Here is a 14,969-nt window from a genome sequence, read left to right as displayed (position 1 = left end):
TGCAAATTAAAATTTGAGGTGAGGTACCATTTCACACCAGTCAGAGTGGCCAACATAAACAAATCCACAAACATGTTGGAGAGGATGTGGAGAAAAGGGAACCGTAGTACATTGTTGGTGGGAATGCAGACTGGTGCGGCCACTGTGGAAAACAGTATGGAATTTCCTCAGAAAACTAAAAATGAAACTGCCCTTTGACCCAGCAATTCCGCTGCTGGGATTATACCCTAAGAACCCTGAAACACCAATCCAAAAGAACCTATGCACCCCAATGTTCATAGCAGCACAATTTACAATAGCCAAGTACTGAAAGCAACCTAAGTGCCCATCAGCAAATGAGTGGATCCAAAAACTATGGCACATTTACACAATGGAATTCTACACAGCAGAGAGAAAGAAGGAGCTTATACCCTTTGCATGGATGAAACTGGAGAGCATTATGCTAAGTGAAATAAGCCAGGTGGAGAGGGACAAATACCATATGATCTCACCTTTAACTGGAACATAATCAACAGAAAAAAAAAAAGCAAACAAAATATAACCAGAGATATTGAAGTTAAGAACAATCTAACAATAGCCAGAGGGGAGTGGGGAGGGCATAATGGGGAGAGGGGTTTACAGGAGCTACTATAAAGGACACATGGACAAAATCAAGGGGGAGGGTGGAGGCGGGGAAGGGAGGTGGGTTTGGGTGGGGTGGGGTGGAGGGATGGGGAGAAAATTCAGACAACTGTAATTGAATAACAATAAAAATTTTAAATAAATAAATAAAATAAACTCTCCTCCTATAATCTTCTCTACAATGTTAACTTGGCAAACAAATATATACAGTACAAGTGTAAAATTAAGTACAGTTTATATTTTGAATTTCAAATAAGTAAAGTAAGTTTTACTGCAGCTCTACCACTGTCAGTAGAACCTGACACATGTGTCTTCCAAAACTAAGATGCTTTGCAAGGAAGTGTAAAACCAGCTGTGAATACTTAGGGCAAATACCCACCTGCAAAAAAGCTCAGCATTGGCAATATTTCTGAATAAAATGTTAATTGATATTAATCTCTTAAAAAATTTTTACATTTTCTTAAGTTACTACTTAAGTAGATAAATACACATATATTTTAGTATAATATATAATAAAGTATCCCATGATACCTTTATAATCAAGATAAAAAATGTGAAAGTAAAATCAGTTTAATTTATAGATGGTTGAACAACAAAGTGTTTTAATAATTCATGGTGAAACTAGTATAACATTGTTGTCACTGTAATTGAAAATTAAGATTTTTTTAAAAAATAATCATCCTTGGTGACCTAAGGTAGCTCAAAAGTGTCATGCTGCAGATCTGTGATTCTGGCTCCATTCACTTTAAGATGATGTGATGTTGTAGTATAATAAGTAATGTATATTTATCAGCTTTCTGACACAGAGCTCCTAAAACCCTTGGAATTTCCTGAGTGATGAGGGTGACAGGAGCATCTTTCATTATTTATAATGAGCCCCTTTCAAACATACTTGAGTTTATGCTAATTATGTGGCTCCTGGAGGATGGGAAATGGTTGCCAAGGGAGCCTACCATATGACTAGAAGATTGGAACTTTAGCTCCATCCCTGACTCCAGAGGTGGGAGTGGGGCTGCAGATTAAACACCAATGGCCGTGATTTAATCAATCATGGCTACATAGTGAAGCCTCTCTAAGAATAATAAACTACGGGGCAGAAAGCTTCCACATGGGTGAACACACCCAGGTGTTGGGAAGGCAGTGTGTCTGAAGAAGGCATGAAAGCTCTATGCCCACTCCCCAACCTTGCCTATCCCATTCAAACAAAATTTGTTACCTAAATTCAAAATACATAGACATATAAACAACTCAAAATGCAGCTACTTTCAGTACTTTATGTTTAGAAATAAATGTGTTAAGGAAAAACTTAATACTCCTTAAGTATTTGTATTTTTTTTACTAGAAAACAATAATTATCCTCAATAAAAAGACTCAAATTATTTTTAACAAAAATGATGTAATATAATTTTGTCTTATTTCGTTCTTTGGAGCATTTACAGAAGCTGAGGAAGCAATTTTAATCATTCTTCCTTGGAAGGCTTCACTTAAGAAGTCTTTTCAAAGTTCTTTTCTCATTAAAAATAGGAAACAAAGGCAATGGTATAGAATAACGTATGTACTGACTACCTACATCAAAATCTAGCCTTCTCCCTGACCACTGTGGCTCGGTTGGTTGGAGTGTCGTCCCCTAAACCAAAAGAGGTTGCAGGTTCAATTCTCAGTCAGGGACAGGCCTCAGTGCACGCTCGGTCCCCAGGAGGGGCATGTGCAAGAGGCAACAGATTGATGTTTCTCTCTCACATCGATGTTTCTCTCCCTCTCTCTCCCCCTCCCTTCTTCTTTCTCTTAAAAGAATAAAATAAAATAATCTAGCCTGCAACTAAAATAAGGTCCAAGAAATATAATTACTTAAAATATTTTAAATGTATGCCATTTATTACACACACATTTCTGAGGTGGTGTGTCTATGTCCTATTTTTATATTATTTTTAATTTTTTTTCTCCCTGTAGCACTTCAAGTGAAATTATTTCACTTAGAATGTAATTTAAAAATAATGTTGCAACCCTACTTACTATAAACACTTGAATTTATATCTTAAAGCATTAAGTTCACTTGAAAAATAAAAGAAAAAAATATGATAGAACTTTTTTGTTCTTTGATAGTTCATAAAAAATATGTAACCATATTAATACAGTGAAACAACTGACTACAAGAATACTTTTAAAAGCAAACATTTAATGAAAACCATGTAAAATATCCATCTTACCAATATCATTAGCAAGAGAATTAGGATCAGATGCCCCCAGGGTAGCTTCAAACTCCTCTTGGAGACGATACGCTCTTTGCAGCAGAGCTTCAAGTTTATGGATAAATTCAGTACTAATAATATCCTACAAAGAGAGAAAAAGTGCACACAGCAAATATTACATACTAATGTTAAACTTCACACCATTTTCCACTTTTAAATAAAAGGCAGAGAAAGTGGGAGATATAAAAATACTCCTGCGTGCAGAGAGTACTGTGACAGAAGTCAGGCGGCCTGGGTTCCGGCGGTGACTTCGGCTAAATTATCTCATTTCTCAGGGAGTCAGTTTCTTTACCTGGGAAATTGAGCTGGACTAGATCAGGGATTCTTAAAGTAAGATCCCTGGACCAGAAGCATCAATATTATCTGAGAACTTGTTAGAAATGCGAATTCTCAGGACCTACCTCAGCCTCACTGAATTAAAAACCTGGGGATGGGGTCCTCAAATCTGTGTTTTCACAAGCCTTTTAGACAATTCTGATGCATGCCCAAATTTGAGAGTTGCTACTTTAGATGGTCAGTAAGTATCGATGAAGTTCTAACTCCATGTGATTTTTGTGACTATAATGGAACTTAATTAAACCCAAAGCACAAAACAGACCTTAAAAAATTTCTTCAAAAATCGTATCTGCTTAATTCTATACATACCTAGAAAATGAGGAAACTGAACAGAAAGAGCCCAATAAGAAACAGTTCCAAATAATCCCAGGGGAGAAAATAAACAGTTCTTTTAAATGCCACAGAAAGCAAGTACACTGAATCAACATTAAAGTACTTCGATTCCTCCAACTAGGAATACCACTCTCAGAAAAATCACCCTTACATCTACACTTTCTTCAGCAATGGCATCTCCTGCACCCAGTTTAATGGAAGTACAGGCTTCATCTTCAGCCTGTCTATTTCGAAAGGTTAGAGCTTGTTCCCACCGACGCAATGCCTCTTCAAACAATTCCATACCTAAAAATTAAGAACAGAACAATTGTAAATAAGCAAAACAAATGCCAAAATAAAATCATTTGGCGTCTGAAATGTTTTTCATTCAGTTACCATCAGTGGCAAACATAGTCTGACTGTAGTTTTGGTACTAAGGAATAATCTTATGTTCATATCATTTCACGGTAGAATCCTTAATTCCCCAATGTATTCCAGGCCCATAGTTCCATCAACCAAAAATCAGAGAGAAATGATTAATGTTTTCTTTTTTTTTAATGTAACTCAAATGTGTATGTTTGGAACATTTCTAAAACAGTATCGTGAATTCATCAAAAGCATAACAATAACAGCTATTTTTATAATCACACAACTACCTTTCAAAATAACACCCTAAGTTAAAAAGAAAACTGATGGGTAAATAAAAGAAACTAGTTGATATGAAGCTATGAGATTGATAAAGGTTCCCAGAAGGAAAGAGTAAAGCTAAGAGGAAATAAAATAGCATAAGAAGTCTAGAATACAGTTTCTTCTATCGTCTTCCCCACTAACAGATGTCTTAAACAAGTAACATACAAACTGCTGGGCCAGAGTTAAAAATCTACAAGATGATAGGAAGAACTCATGAAGGGATAGTTCAAGTAGGAATTTCATATTCCTGACAGAATGGGAAAATGGGTGAATATGTGCCTCTTTTTCTCCAAATTAAAAAAAAAAAGCTTACCAAAACAAAAGTGTTTCAAAACTTTAATTTTTCAAGACATATAAAACGATCTTTAAAAGTTGCTTAAGAATCCAGGAAAGTCATTGTCAAGATGCTTTTAAGATATGATAGCTAAAAGAATATCTCACCTCTAAAGTCATTTCAATTACCTGAAGAACCTACAACTCTAAAAAAAATAAAATGTTCTTTAAATGCAATTTAGGCCTTTCCTTCTTTGTAGCAAAGGATCACCACCTAGATCTTCCTTCTAAGAAATGTAAGCACTTAGAAGACAATTATTGTACATCACTCTCTACTTTCATTTCTCCAAACTATACAATTCTAATTCCTTCAGCCTTTCTTCACTCCATCCACTCTCTATCCACCTGATTATTTTGGATAAACATAAGGAAGAATTATCTAACAGCAGAGCTGTCTGTTGGAAAGCACTGGGTCTTACCTCACAGAGGAACATGACCTAAACTATCGTATTATCATTAGTTTTGTAACAGAATTCAAGCATAATGGGTTGGCAAAAAAGTTCATTTGGTTTTTTCTGTAAGATGGCTCTAGTAGCACTTAGCTGTCTTTAACTTCAATTGAAACAATTTTGTTAGATTATATTGTGACAGCTGTCATCTCAGTGTTCACTTGAAAAAAACTTAGCAAAATTGGTGAATTTTTGTGTAGCCATTTTAATATTGAAAATGGAAGAAAATACACAACAGTTTTGGCATGTTATGCTTTACTATTTCAAGAAAGGTAAAAATGCAACTGAAATGCAAAAAACAAAAGGATTTGTGCAGTATATGGAGAAGGCGCTGTAAACTGATTGAACATGTCAAAAGTGATTTGTGAAATTTCCTGCTGGAGATTTCTCCCTGCACGATGCTCCACAGTTAGGTAGATAAGTTGAAGCTGATAGCGATCAAATTGAGACATTAATTGAGAACATTCTATGTTATACCTCATGGGAGATAGCAGACATACTCAAAATATCCAAATCAACAAAGTTATTGGTGAAAATGAAAAAATGTGTCTTTTATTTTATGGAAAAAACTAAATGAACTTTTTAGCCATCCTCGTATGTCACCAATCTTTTTATGTCATCAGTCTTGTAAAGGGAATTGAAACAATGGTGGGTGTCAGGTGATCCACAGAGCTCTTACTAATCCTGATTCTATGGTGCTCTAACTCCTAGCAGCTTCTCTAGTTTTGCTCTATTTCTCGTTAATGTTCCAACAAGCTGTGAGGTAGGTTTACTAGACATAGTTAAGAGTTATCTAGAGGCATACGAGCTTAATTCTCTGAAGATCTTTGGAAAAGTTTGCAAAAGAACTACCCTTACACCTTTCCCTACAGGCAGGAGTACCTACTGTGATACTCCTGGAGATGATAAGTCTTCAACTATACTAGACTTTGGGAATGCATTGAAAGGCACACAGTCCTTCTGTAAGTCATCATCCCCTTTACTGCTCATTGGCCAAGGCTGCATCAAGGTTTTTTGGTTTGTTTTTTTAATTAGTATGCATTTCCATTAACGGAATACAGCCTGAAATAGAATAGAGATGAACAGTGATACCCATTTGAAAAAGTATTTGATCTGCCACAGTGTCATGTTCTCTGGTTTTCTTTCTGAGCTCAAGACTTTCTAGACATGCTCATGGTCAAGGCAAGAGGAATACTGATATGTAAAACAAAGGCCTTCTTTTTATTTAAAATTTTCTCTGGATATAAGAATATAAATGATAGCTAGTGGGTTCGGAGAGGTTCATTAGATAAGAGTCAATAGATTAGGTTAAGTGAGTGTAATGGCCACACAAAGGTATCAGGTCTTAGTCTCCGAAACTTGTACATATTATCTTAAAAGGAAAAGGGGTTTTGCAGATATGATGAAATTAAGATTCTTAACATGGGGAGATTATCCTAGATCACCTTGTGGGCCCTAAATTCAATCACAACTTATCAGAGAGAAGCACAGGGACATTCGATATACAGAGGAGTTAAAATGAAGACAAAGGCAGAAACTGAAATCAGGAGGCCACAAGTCAGAAGCCACTAGAAGCTGGAAGACACAAGAAACAGATTCTCTCCTATCCTCCATAGGGATCATGGCCTTGATGGCACCCTGATGTTAACCCAGTGATAAAGGTTTCAGAATTCTTGCCTCCAAAACTCTGAGAGAATAAATTTCTGTTTTAATATACCAAGCGTTAATTTGGTACAGCACCCCCAGGAAACTAATAAAATAGGTTGGGTTATATACACAAGATTCAACAGATACAAGAACATTTTTAAATTATAGTTGTTTCTCTTAGAACAATTCGTAGTTCTTTAGTTTTACATTAAATGTTGAGTATAATATCTTAAAACTTTATTATGTTATTCCTACCCATCAAGTACAAGTTCTCAGGAGTAGTCACAGGTATATTAACAAGTTTAATGTCATCTTCATCTGCTTTGTCCCAGGAATTAGAATTGCCACAAGCACAGCTATGACAAGAATTGACACTCTGGACCTAAAATTAAGATGGACAAAAGTTACTTCAAAATCTCTTTTTTAATAGTATTTTGTGACCTTTTATATTTATAAATTATTTATATCTGTCCTATTCCTGGCAAAACAACCTATGTAATTTCTACCTGAAGACCCAAAAAATTCTAAGCCTTTATTTGCTCAAAAATACATAAGTAGAACAATATTTTGAACATAAATCAGTTTCTTCCATGAAAACTCAAGCAATTTTTTAGTTTACTATTTTATTAAGTATTTACTTATAAATTTTATTCACATCTACTTTGATTTGAGGTAGCTAGTGTTAACCTAAAAATAAAAGGCTGAAGTGACAAACAAGCATTTATTTGAGATCCATAAGAACAGCTATTTAGGCAGCACTGACTCAGGCAGAAGTACCAATAGTGTTCGGAGTAGGAAAGGAAGGCAAGGGACCAATTACTCAATGAGGAAGGTATTTCTGTAAGTGCAGATAAGCTAACCTAGTGATGCTAATTCAGTCTGGCAGTCATCAGGCTAGTAATCATAATATCTGATTTCTTGTTCTCTTTGCAAAGTTATTTGGGGTGCAATGCTGCTTTAGGCCTAGTACAAAGGTTATTTTGTCCTGGTTTAACATGCCAAAGGTTTGAGGTATAATAAGATTTGCAAGGCAGTTCTTCTGGGATGGCAGCTCTGACTCCGTTTTAAAGTGGCTCCATTTGTATTATTTTTTACACTAGCTTATTTTCCTTTTAGAATTTATTGCAGTGTTCATTCTCTACTATATGATAACTAACATGAAAAACCCTCTATCATCTTCCCTTCTCTAGCAATCATTTCAGTTGCCTCTGTGCAGGAACTCCCCAATCTCTAACGCCAGTTCTGTCCTCTTTTCAGAAATCTAGACCCACATCTCCATCTGCCATCTGGTGACTCCACTTGGCTCTTCTGCTGGCATCTCAAACAGATTATATTTAAGTACAACAAAAACTCTTCCTCCTCCCATTCACTAGTAGTATGTACTTTAATCCCCATAATTTCTCAAAATAGAAAACAAGAAGCGACCTTTAATTTCTCTTCTCACACCTCTCAGATCCAATTACCAAGTTCTGTAGACCCTCCCTCCTCCATTCCACTCCTGTTGTCATGACCCTCATTCAGGCATCATCAAAAGGCACACATCTGTCCTGGCTGGTGTGACTCAGTGGATGAAGCACCAGCTGTGGACCAAAGGTTGCTGGTTGGATTCCCGGTCAGGGCACCTGCCTGGGTTGCAGGCCAGGTCCCCACTTGGGGGCGTGTGAGAGGCAACAGATCAATGTATATCTTGTGCATTGATGTTTTTCTCCCTCTTTCACCCTCCCCCCTTCTAAAAATAAATAAAGGGTTGCTTTTTTTTTTTTTTAAAGTCACACAAATCTGAGTTCAAAGACCTGGCAATGGACTCACTAGGCCCACTGAGGCAAGTATAGTAGAGTGATTCTAGTGACTTGTTACTTACAATATTATCATGAAACTCGCTTTCCTACCTCCTTGTCAAGAACAACTTCAACTTTCAGTTGAGAAAATTTAAAACAGAGGCACCTCTCTGACAAAAAAGAAGTCCAAATTATAGAATGACCGTATACTTCATTATCCTGCTCAGTCTCACAGAGGAATTGAAGGTCTGCAGGCCTTTGATAGCTGTTCCTGACACAGAAGAGCCTTTAAAAAGTTATTATATTTTTAGGCACTTCAGAACGGGGCAGCTATAAATTTCAACGAAGTATAGAAGGTACAGAACAAAATATGGTGTTCTATAAATTATTTTTTTTTAATGTTTTAATCCTCACCTGAGGACATTTTTTCATTTCTATTTTTCAGAGGTAGAGAGGAAGGGACAGAGAGGAACACCGATGTGAGGGAGAAGCATCAATTGTTTGCCTCTTACATGTGCCTGAACTGGGGATTGTATGCGCCCAGATCTAGGGATCTGACCTGCAACCTAGTATGTGCCCTGACCAGGAATCAAACCCACAGCCCTTCGACTAGACAACGCTCCAACCAACTGAGCCACACAGGCCAAGCCTCTGTAAACTACTTTTTTTTTTCACTAACTTTTATTAGCTACATTTATAATATAAGATAATAGATGACCTAGGTAGAAAGCATTAAGCTAACGAGTCTAAGAGAAAAAGTAAACTACCACTCCTCTTACACCTTCCTGGGCCCAGTGTCATTCAGCACAGGAAACCTCTGTTCACAGCTTCTGGAGTATATGCACCCCTCTCACTTCCCTTTTCAATTCATGTTGCTTTCAACATGAAGTTCTCTTTCCCCACTAAATATATCTTAGACATGGATAAACCACTTTTTCAAATGAACATACATGTTGGTAGAGGCATGCACGCCCTGGAAGAACACAGGAAACCGTCAGTGTTTGTCTCAAGGAAGGGAATCGTATGCATCATGAACACATCTTTCACCATACATTTCTGCTTCTTTATTTAGTAGCAAGTGTATATACTACCTATTTTTAAAAATAATTTTTAAATTATATTAGATTTGAACAGTAACTTCATTCCTTGCTTATGAATCGATACTCCATTAATGCTCTAAAGACAGAAGTGAGGAACTCCATACTTGGCTTCAGCAAGCCAAACATTTTTTCCTAAGCGGCTCATCAAGTGAATTTTGTGACCTAGTATGAAGTCTGGATGCATCTTCCAGCTTTTTGCAGAACATTTAGCCTCAAAGCAACATTTCCATACCACTACCATTTTCAGAGGGCCCCATGGGACCACATCACTTACTCAAAAACCCTGGAAGGAAACTGACTGAATATTTAGCAAAGCAAAATGATCATTTTACTTCTTCGACCAGATTGCTTAAGGTTTTTACCTTATTAAGAGCTATCTATAATTGTATAACATTTAAGCCAATAGATAACAACAGGTATATAAACAAACTTAAAAGTATAATAATTTTTTTTCTTTACTTACAGAGGCCAAACTCTGTGCAGAACCTGAGTATTTACTGAAAAGTCCTCCATTAACATAGTTACAAGACTGAGATCCTTTGTCTTTGACAGAACTTAAAGATAAAGTCAAATTCTGTCTACTACTGGAACAACTTGAACCTATCAAACAAACACATAAATATTACAAGTATCAATAGATCCAATGACAAATTTCAAAATTATGTTATATTCATTCAGAAATCTAATTTTAAAACACATTTCATACAATTGCATAAATTATTAAACACATACCATTAAAATCTACTTCTCTATACAATGTTTTTAACATTGCTAAAACGTGCTTCTGAAATGAAGAATAAAATATTCATCTAATTAATCAAGGTGGTATTGATAGTCTATTGTAATCAGTATAAAAGTACTGATAACTACGAATCTTTAAATTATAAATTTAACTATATAAGCATTTCCTTTCCTGAATTATATATAAACCTTACCCATATTGCATTATATTATAATTATTTTTTATACATCTGTCTCCTTTAACTATCTTTCATTCATCTAGGGCAGACTTTTCAATTCAAATGCTGGCATTTATTAGTTATATGAACTTGAACAAGTTACTTACCTTTTCCATATCTCAATTTTCTTTATGTATAAAATGGGAATAATAACATAAAGTATAGTCCTAACTCATAGGACTATAAGATTGTTATAAAGGTCAAATAACACAGTGAATATATAGCATTTAGCACCGCACTTGAGATCTAACAAAATTTTAGTAGGGGTTGTCATTATTGTAATGTTCACTGTATTTGGTACAAAATAGTCACTTGTTAATCATTTGTTGTGCAAATGAATCACAAAAACATATGATACACTAAATCATAAATTTAAAAATTATTTCAAAATTAAGAAATCTAGCATCCTCAACAAATAAATTTTATTTCATTTCTACTTTTTTTTAGATTTTATTTATTTATTTTCAGAGAGAGGGGAAGGGAAGGAGAGACATATTGATCAATGGCCTCTCATATGCCCCCAACCAGGGACCTGGGCTGCAACCCAGGCATGTCCCCTGACAAGGAATCAAACCAGCAACCTTTTGGTTCACAGGCTGGCACTCAATCCAGTGAGCCACACCAGCCAGGGCAAGAAATTAATTTTATTAAAACAATGCTAACAAAAACTACATGTTCTTTAAAGGTATAGTATTTCTAGAACTTTATATACTAAGAAAATAGACAAGTATATACAAAGCAAGAAAAACATTCTAAAAGGAACAATAGGGAACTGGTTAAATAAACTAAGATTTATTTGGACAAATTTAACACTAATTACATATTAAAAGTGACAGCACATATGTCAATTATTTTTGATAAAACTAAAAATTAATAAATAAAAAAATGAAAATGATAGCATAGATATATATTTATTGACCTGGAAAGACATTCTTAACTGTTACAAAACGTATGACCAGAACTTTACCTAAAATATATAAATCATTTTCTTGCACATAATACAACAGTCCTCCTGCCCTCCCACCACCTTATCTGCAGGAATGCATCCCAAGACACTCAGTAGATGCCTGAAACCACAAATACTCCTGAACCCTACATATACTGTTTTTTCCTATATATATATATACATATTGAATACTTTATGGTTTCTTTTTGGCATACCCAAATTGTCAGCATCATTACTTTTGGGGCCATTACCCAGTAAAACAAGGGCTACTTGGACACAAGCACGTGATACCACGACAGTCAATGTGATAGTTGAGATGGCTGCCAAGTGATTACTGGGTGGGTAGCGTACACAGTGTGGACACGTTGGACAAAGGGATGATTCGCATCCCAGGCTGGATGAATCAGGACAGCATGAGATTTCATCACGGTACTCAGATTGACACATAATGTAAAACTTATATTTATTTCCGGTACCTTCCATTTAATGTTTTCTAAGGCTGACTGCAGGTAACTAAAATTGCAGAGAGCAAAACCATGGATACAGGAGACTATCACATATAATTTTATGTCCCAATATGATAATTAAATGTTAATATAAATGGCTAGAGAAACACCAATGTATTATTAGTAGTTATTTCTAGGGTAGCAAAGTTTCCAGTAATTTTAATTTTTTCTGTGTGCTTACCTGCATTTTCTAATTTTTCTAAAATTTATCTGCATGACTTGTGAATTAAATATTAAGGAAGGAAATTTTGGAGACTAAACTACTGAAATCACTGCATTTCAATTATGATTTATCTATACGATTTCCTTTCTAGACCTAATTCAGCTGTTTTCACATACCTTTATCTGATGCTGCTCTTTTAGTGTATTCAAGTATGAGGTGCTCTTGTTCCCATGGTAATATTTTTCCTTTCTTCTTTCCACGTCTTCTTTTAAAGTGATGGGCCAGAAAAATTACAGATACGGTAGTCACTGCAGTTACCACAAACAACTTTTTAGCTACTGGTGAAAATCTGATCTGGAAAAGATGCAGTTAGATTGAAAAAACCTCTTTTATTTGTTCACTTGAAGATATAAGAACAAAAATTATTCTTAAGCTTTCTAAATACTACTCAGGTAATATTATTTTATTCATTCAATGCAACTGGCTCAATTTGAATTTTAGAACCAACCCTCTGCCCCCAAAATAGATAATGCAGTAATTTATTACCCACTGCTCTGAAGTTCTCAGGTAAACAGTATCACCCAAGAAGTCAAGAGGTGTATAAAATGATTCAACCCCATTAATATTTGTTGAACAGCTAATGATTAATCCATGCAACTAAATCACTGTTTGAATCAGAGCAAGATTATTAATTATTGGAATGATTCAATAAGACCTCAATGAATCATTTTTTTAACTACCTGGAAATGTGGACAAACATACATTAACTCAATTTCTACAATAAATACCATTTGAAGGAGCCCTTCTACTTGTGAATTAATCAACAAATACTCAGCATCTTACAATGTCCCAGGACTGTACTACGAAAGTTAAAATAAAATCTAATTGTACTAATTATATTCCATAGGCATGTAGGGAATGCCTTCCATTGATCAGCAAGCACTGGGAATACAGAAGATACAGATCTTGCTTGTCTCAAGCAATGTGCTAACTGATCGTAGAGGACAGATACATACATAAGTAACCACAGTATAGGGTGAAAAGTACAGTAATATAAGTATATACTAAGTACTAACATCAGAACAAGAGGTAATTAATTTTGTCTTAGGGGACTGATACTATTAATCACCTAAAATGCAGAATTCTAAAATAAAGATAGGCTTGGGGATGTAGAGAGCTGTAGAGTGTTTTTTCCAACTTTACACCAACAAAGAAGACAGACAAATGGCAAATTCCCAATTCTTCTGCCAGCAGAATGGCAGAGGATAATAACTGACCCCCAAACTAAGAAGGCATGGGTATTTGGAGAGAGAGGGATAAGACATGCAACTGTATACAACAATAAGACATAGCAGAACACCGGTAAAAAGTGTTCAGCTAGCCTTTTTGGAAAATTGGTGGAGACTGCCTGTGCACTGGTAAGAGAGGGTAGAGCACACCCCTGTGGGCGGTGGGAAGGAGGTGTGCTACAAATGTAGGGCCATCCATACTTTTTGCAGCCTTATCTTCAGGAATCCCACCAGGCACTCACAGAAAAGACAAGAGTCCTAAAAAAGTCCCCCTAATGGTACAGAATTGGGGAAGGGAAATAGCAGTTTCTGTGGAGGGGCACATATTGCATCAGAACCCTTCTTCTCCATCACCACGAAGGTTGTTCCTCTTGTTAACCTCCAAACTGTGGGATTCAGTGTTACCTTTAGAAGGAAATTTATACCACTAAATGTTTATATTAAGAAAAAAAGAAAGGTATCAAATCTGTAATCTGAGTTTCACCTTAAGAAACTAGAAAAAGAGCAAATCCAACATAAACCAAGAAGATATTAGGTAATAAAAACTAAACAAAAATCAATGAAGTGGAAAACCAAATTAATAACATCCTGAGCTGTTTTCTTTTAATCAACAAAACTTCTAGCCAGTCACCTCAATAAATTCAAATTTTAAAAAAAGCCCAGGCTGGGTAGCTCAGTTGGTTAGTGTTGTCCCGATGCACCAAAGCTGTGGGTTCGATCCCTGGTCAGGATACATACAAGAATCAAACAGTGAATGCATAAATAAATGAGACAACAAATTGATGTTCCCATTCCCCCCCTCCTCTCCCTCTGAGATCAATAAATAAAATTTTAAAAAGGAAAAAAGAGAAAGCAAGAAAAGACATTAACAAAAGCAGAAGTGAAAGAGGGGTCATCACTGCAGACCTTACAGATATAAAAAGGATAAAAAAGGTTTATTATGAACAACTCTATGCCCATAAATTCAATAATGTAGATTTCCTTTGAAAGATAGAAACTATCAAAATTTATTCAGAAAGAGGTAACAGTTACTATCTACTAAAGAAATTGCCTATGTAGTTAAAACCGTCTAACAAAGAAAACTATAGGTCAAATTCTACCAAATATTTAAGGAAGAAATATCAATTCCATTGAAAGAGGGAATACTTCCCAGTCATTTTACAAGGACAGTAAGATATACAAAAAATAAAAATAAAAATAGACTATATGTTTATAACTGTTGAGGCTGAATGTCAGGTACACAGGGGTTCATTATACTATTGTTTTGTACATGCTTAAAATTTTAGAAAATAAAATTATTTTTTAATGAAAAATAATTAATATATTCAAACTATAATGTAACAGTAGAATAAAAACATTTATTGCCATTTAAAATATATGATCATCTATGTAGAAAGGTCCTATGAAACTCACAAAAAGGTACATAATAGTGAGCTTAATAAAGTTGTAGGATACAAGATCAATATGTAAAACTATATTTTCATAAACAGTAACAACCAGAAATTAAATTTTTTTAAAGATTTTATTTATTTACCTTTAGAGAGAGGGGAAGAGAGGGAGATAGAGAGGGAGAGTAACATCAATGTGTAAG

General features: G+C 35.3%; 1 protein-coding gene across 3 annotated transcripts in view; it reads right to left on the bottom strand.

Annotated features, from left to right (window-relative positions):
- MIGA1 (mitoguardin 1) overlaps nt 1–14,969 on the bottom strand; it is a 77,552-nt gene that overhangs the window by 50,081 nt on the left and 12,502 nt on the right. For all 3 annotated transcript variants that reach the window (XM_024565416.3, XM_071220943.1, XM_024565417.3), the window contains exons 3-7: nt 12,266–12,443; nt 9,979–10,115; nt 6,893–7,019; nt 3,691–3,824; nt 2,829–2,952 (exon numbers count right to left, since the gene is read on the bottom strand). In XM_024565416.3, coding sequence (XP_024421184.1) covers nt 2,829–2,952; nt 3,691–3,824; nt 6,893–7,019; nt 9,979–10,115; nt 12,266–12,443 — 700 coding nt within the window. The remainder of the gene's footprint in view (nt 1–2,828; nt 2,953–3,690; nt 3,825–6,892; nt 7,020–9,978; nt 10,116–12,265; nt 12,444–14,969) is intronic.

Source organism: Desmodus rotundus, chromosome 3 (assembly GCF_022682495.2).
Source record: "Desmodus rotundus isolate HL8 chromosome 3, HLdesRot8A.1, whole genome shotgun sequence".
Lineage (NCBI taxonomy): Eukaryota > Metazoa > Chordata > Mammalia > Chiroptera > Phyllostomidae > Desmodus > Desmodus rotundus.
This window is presented reverse-complemented; position numbering and strand designations above follow the sequence as displayed.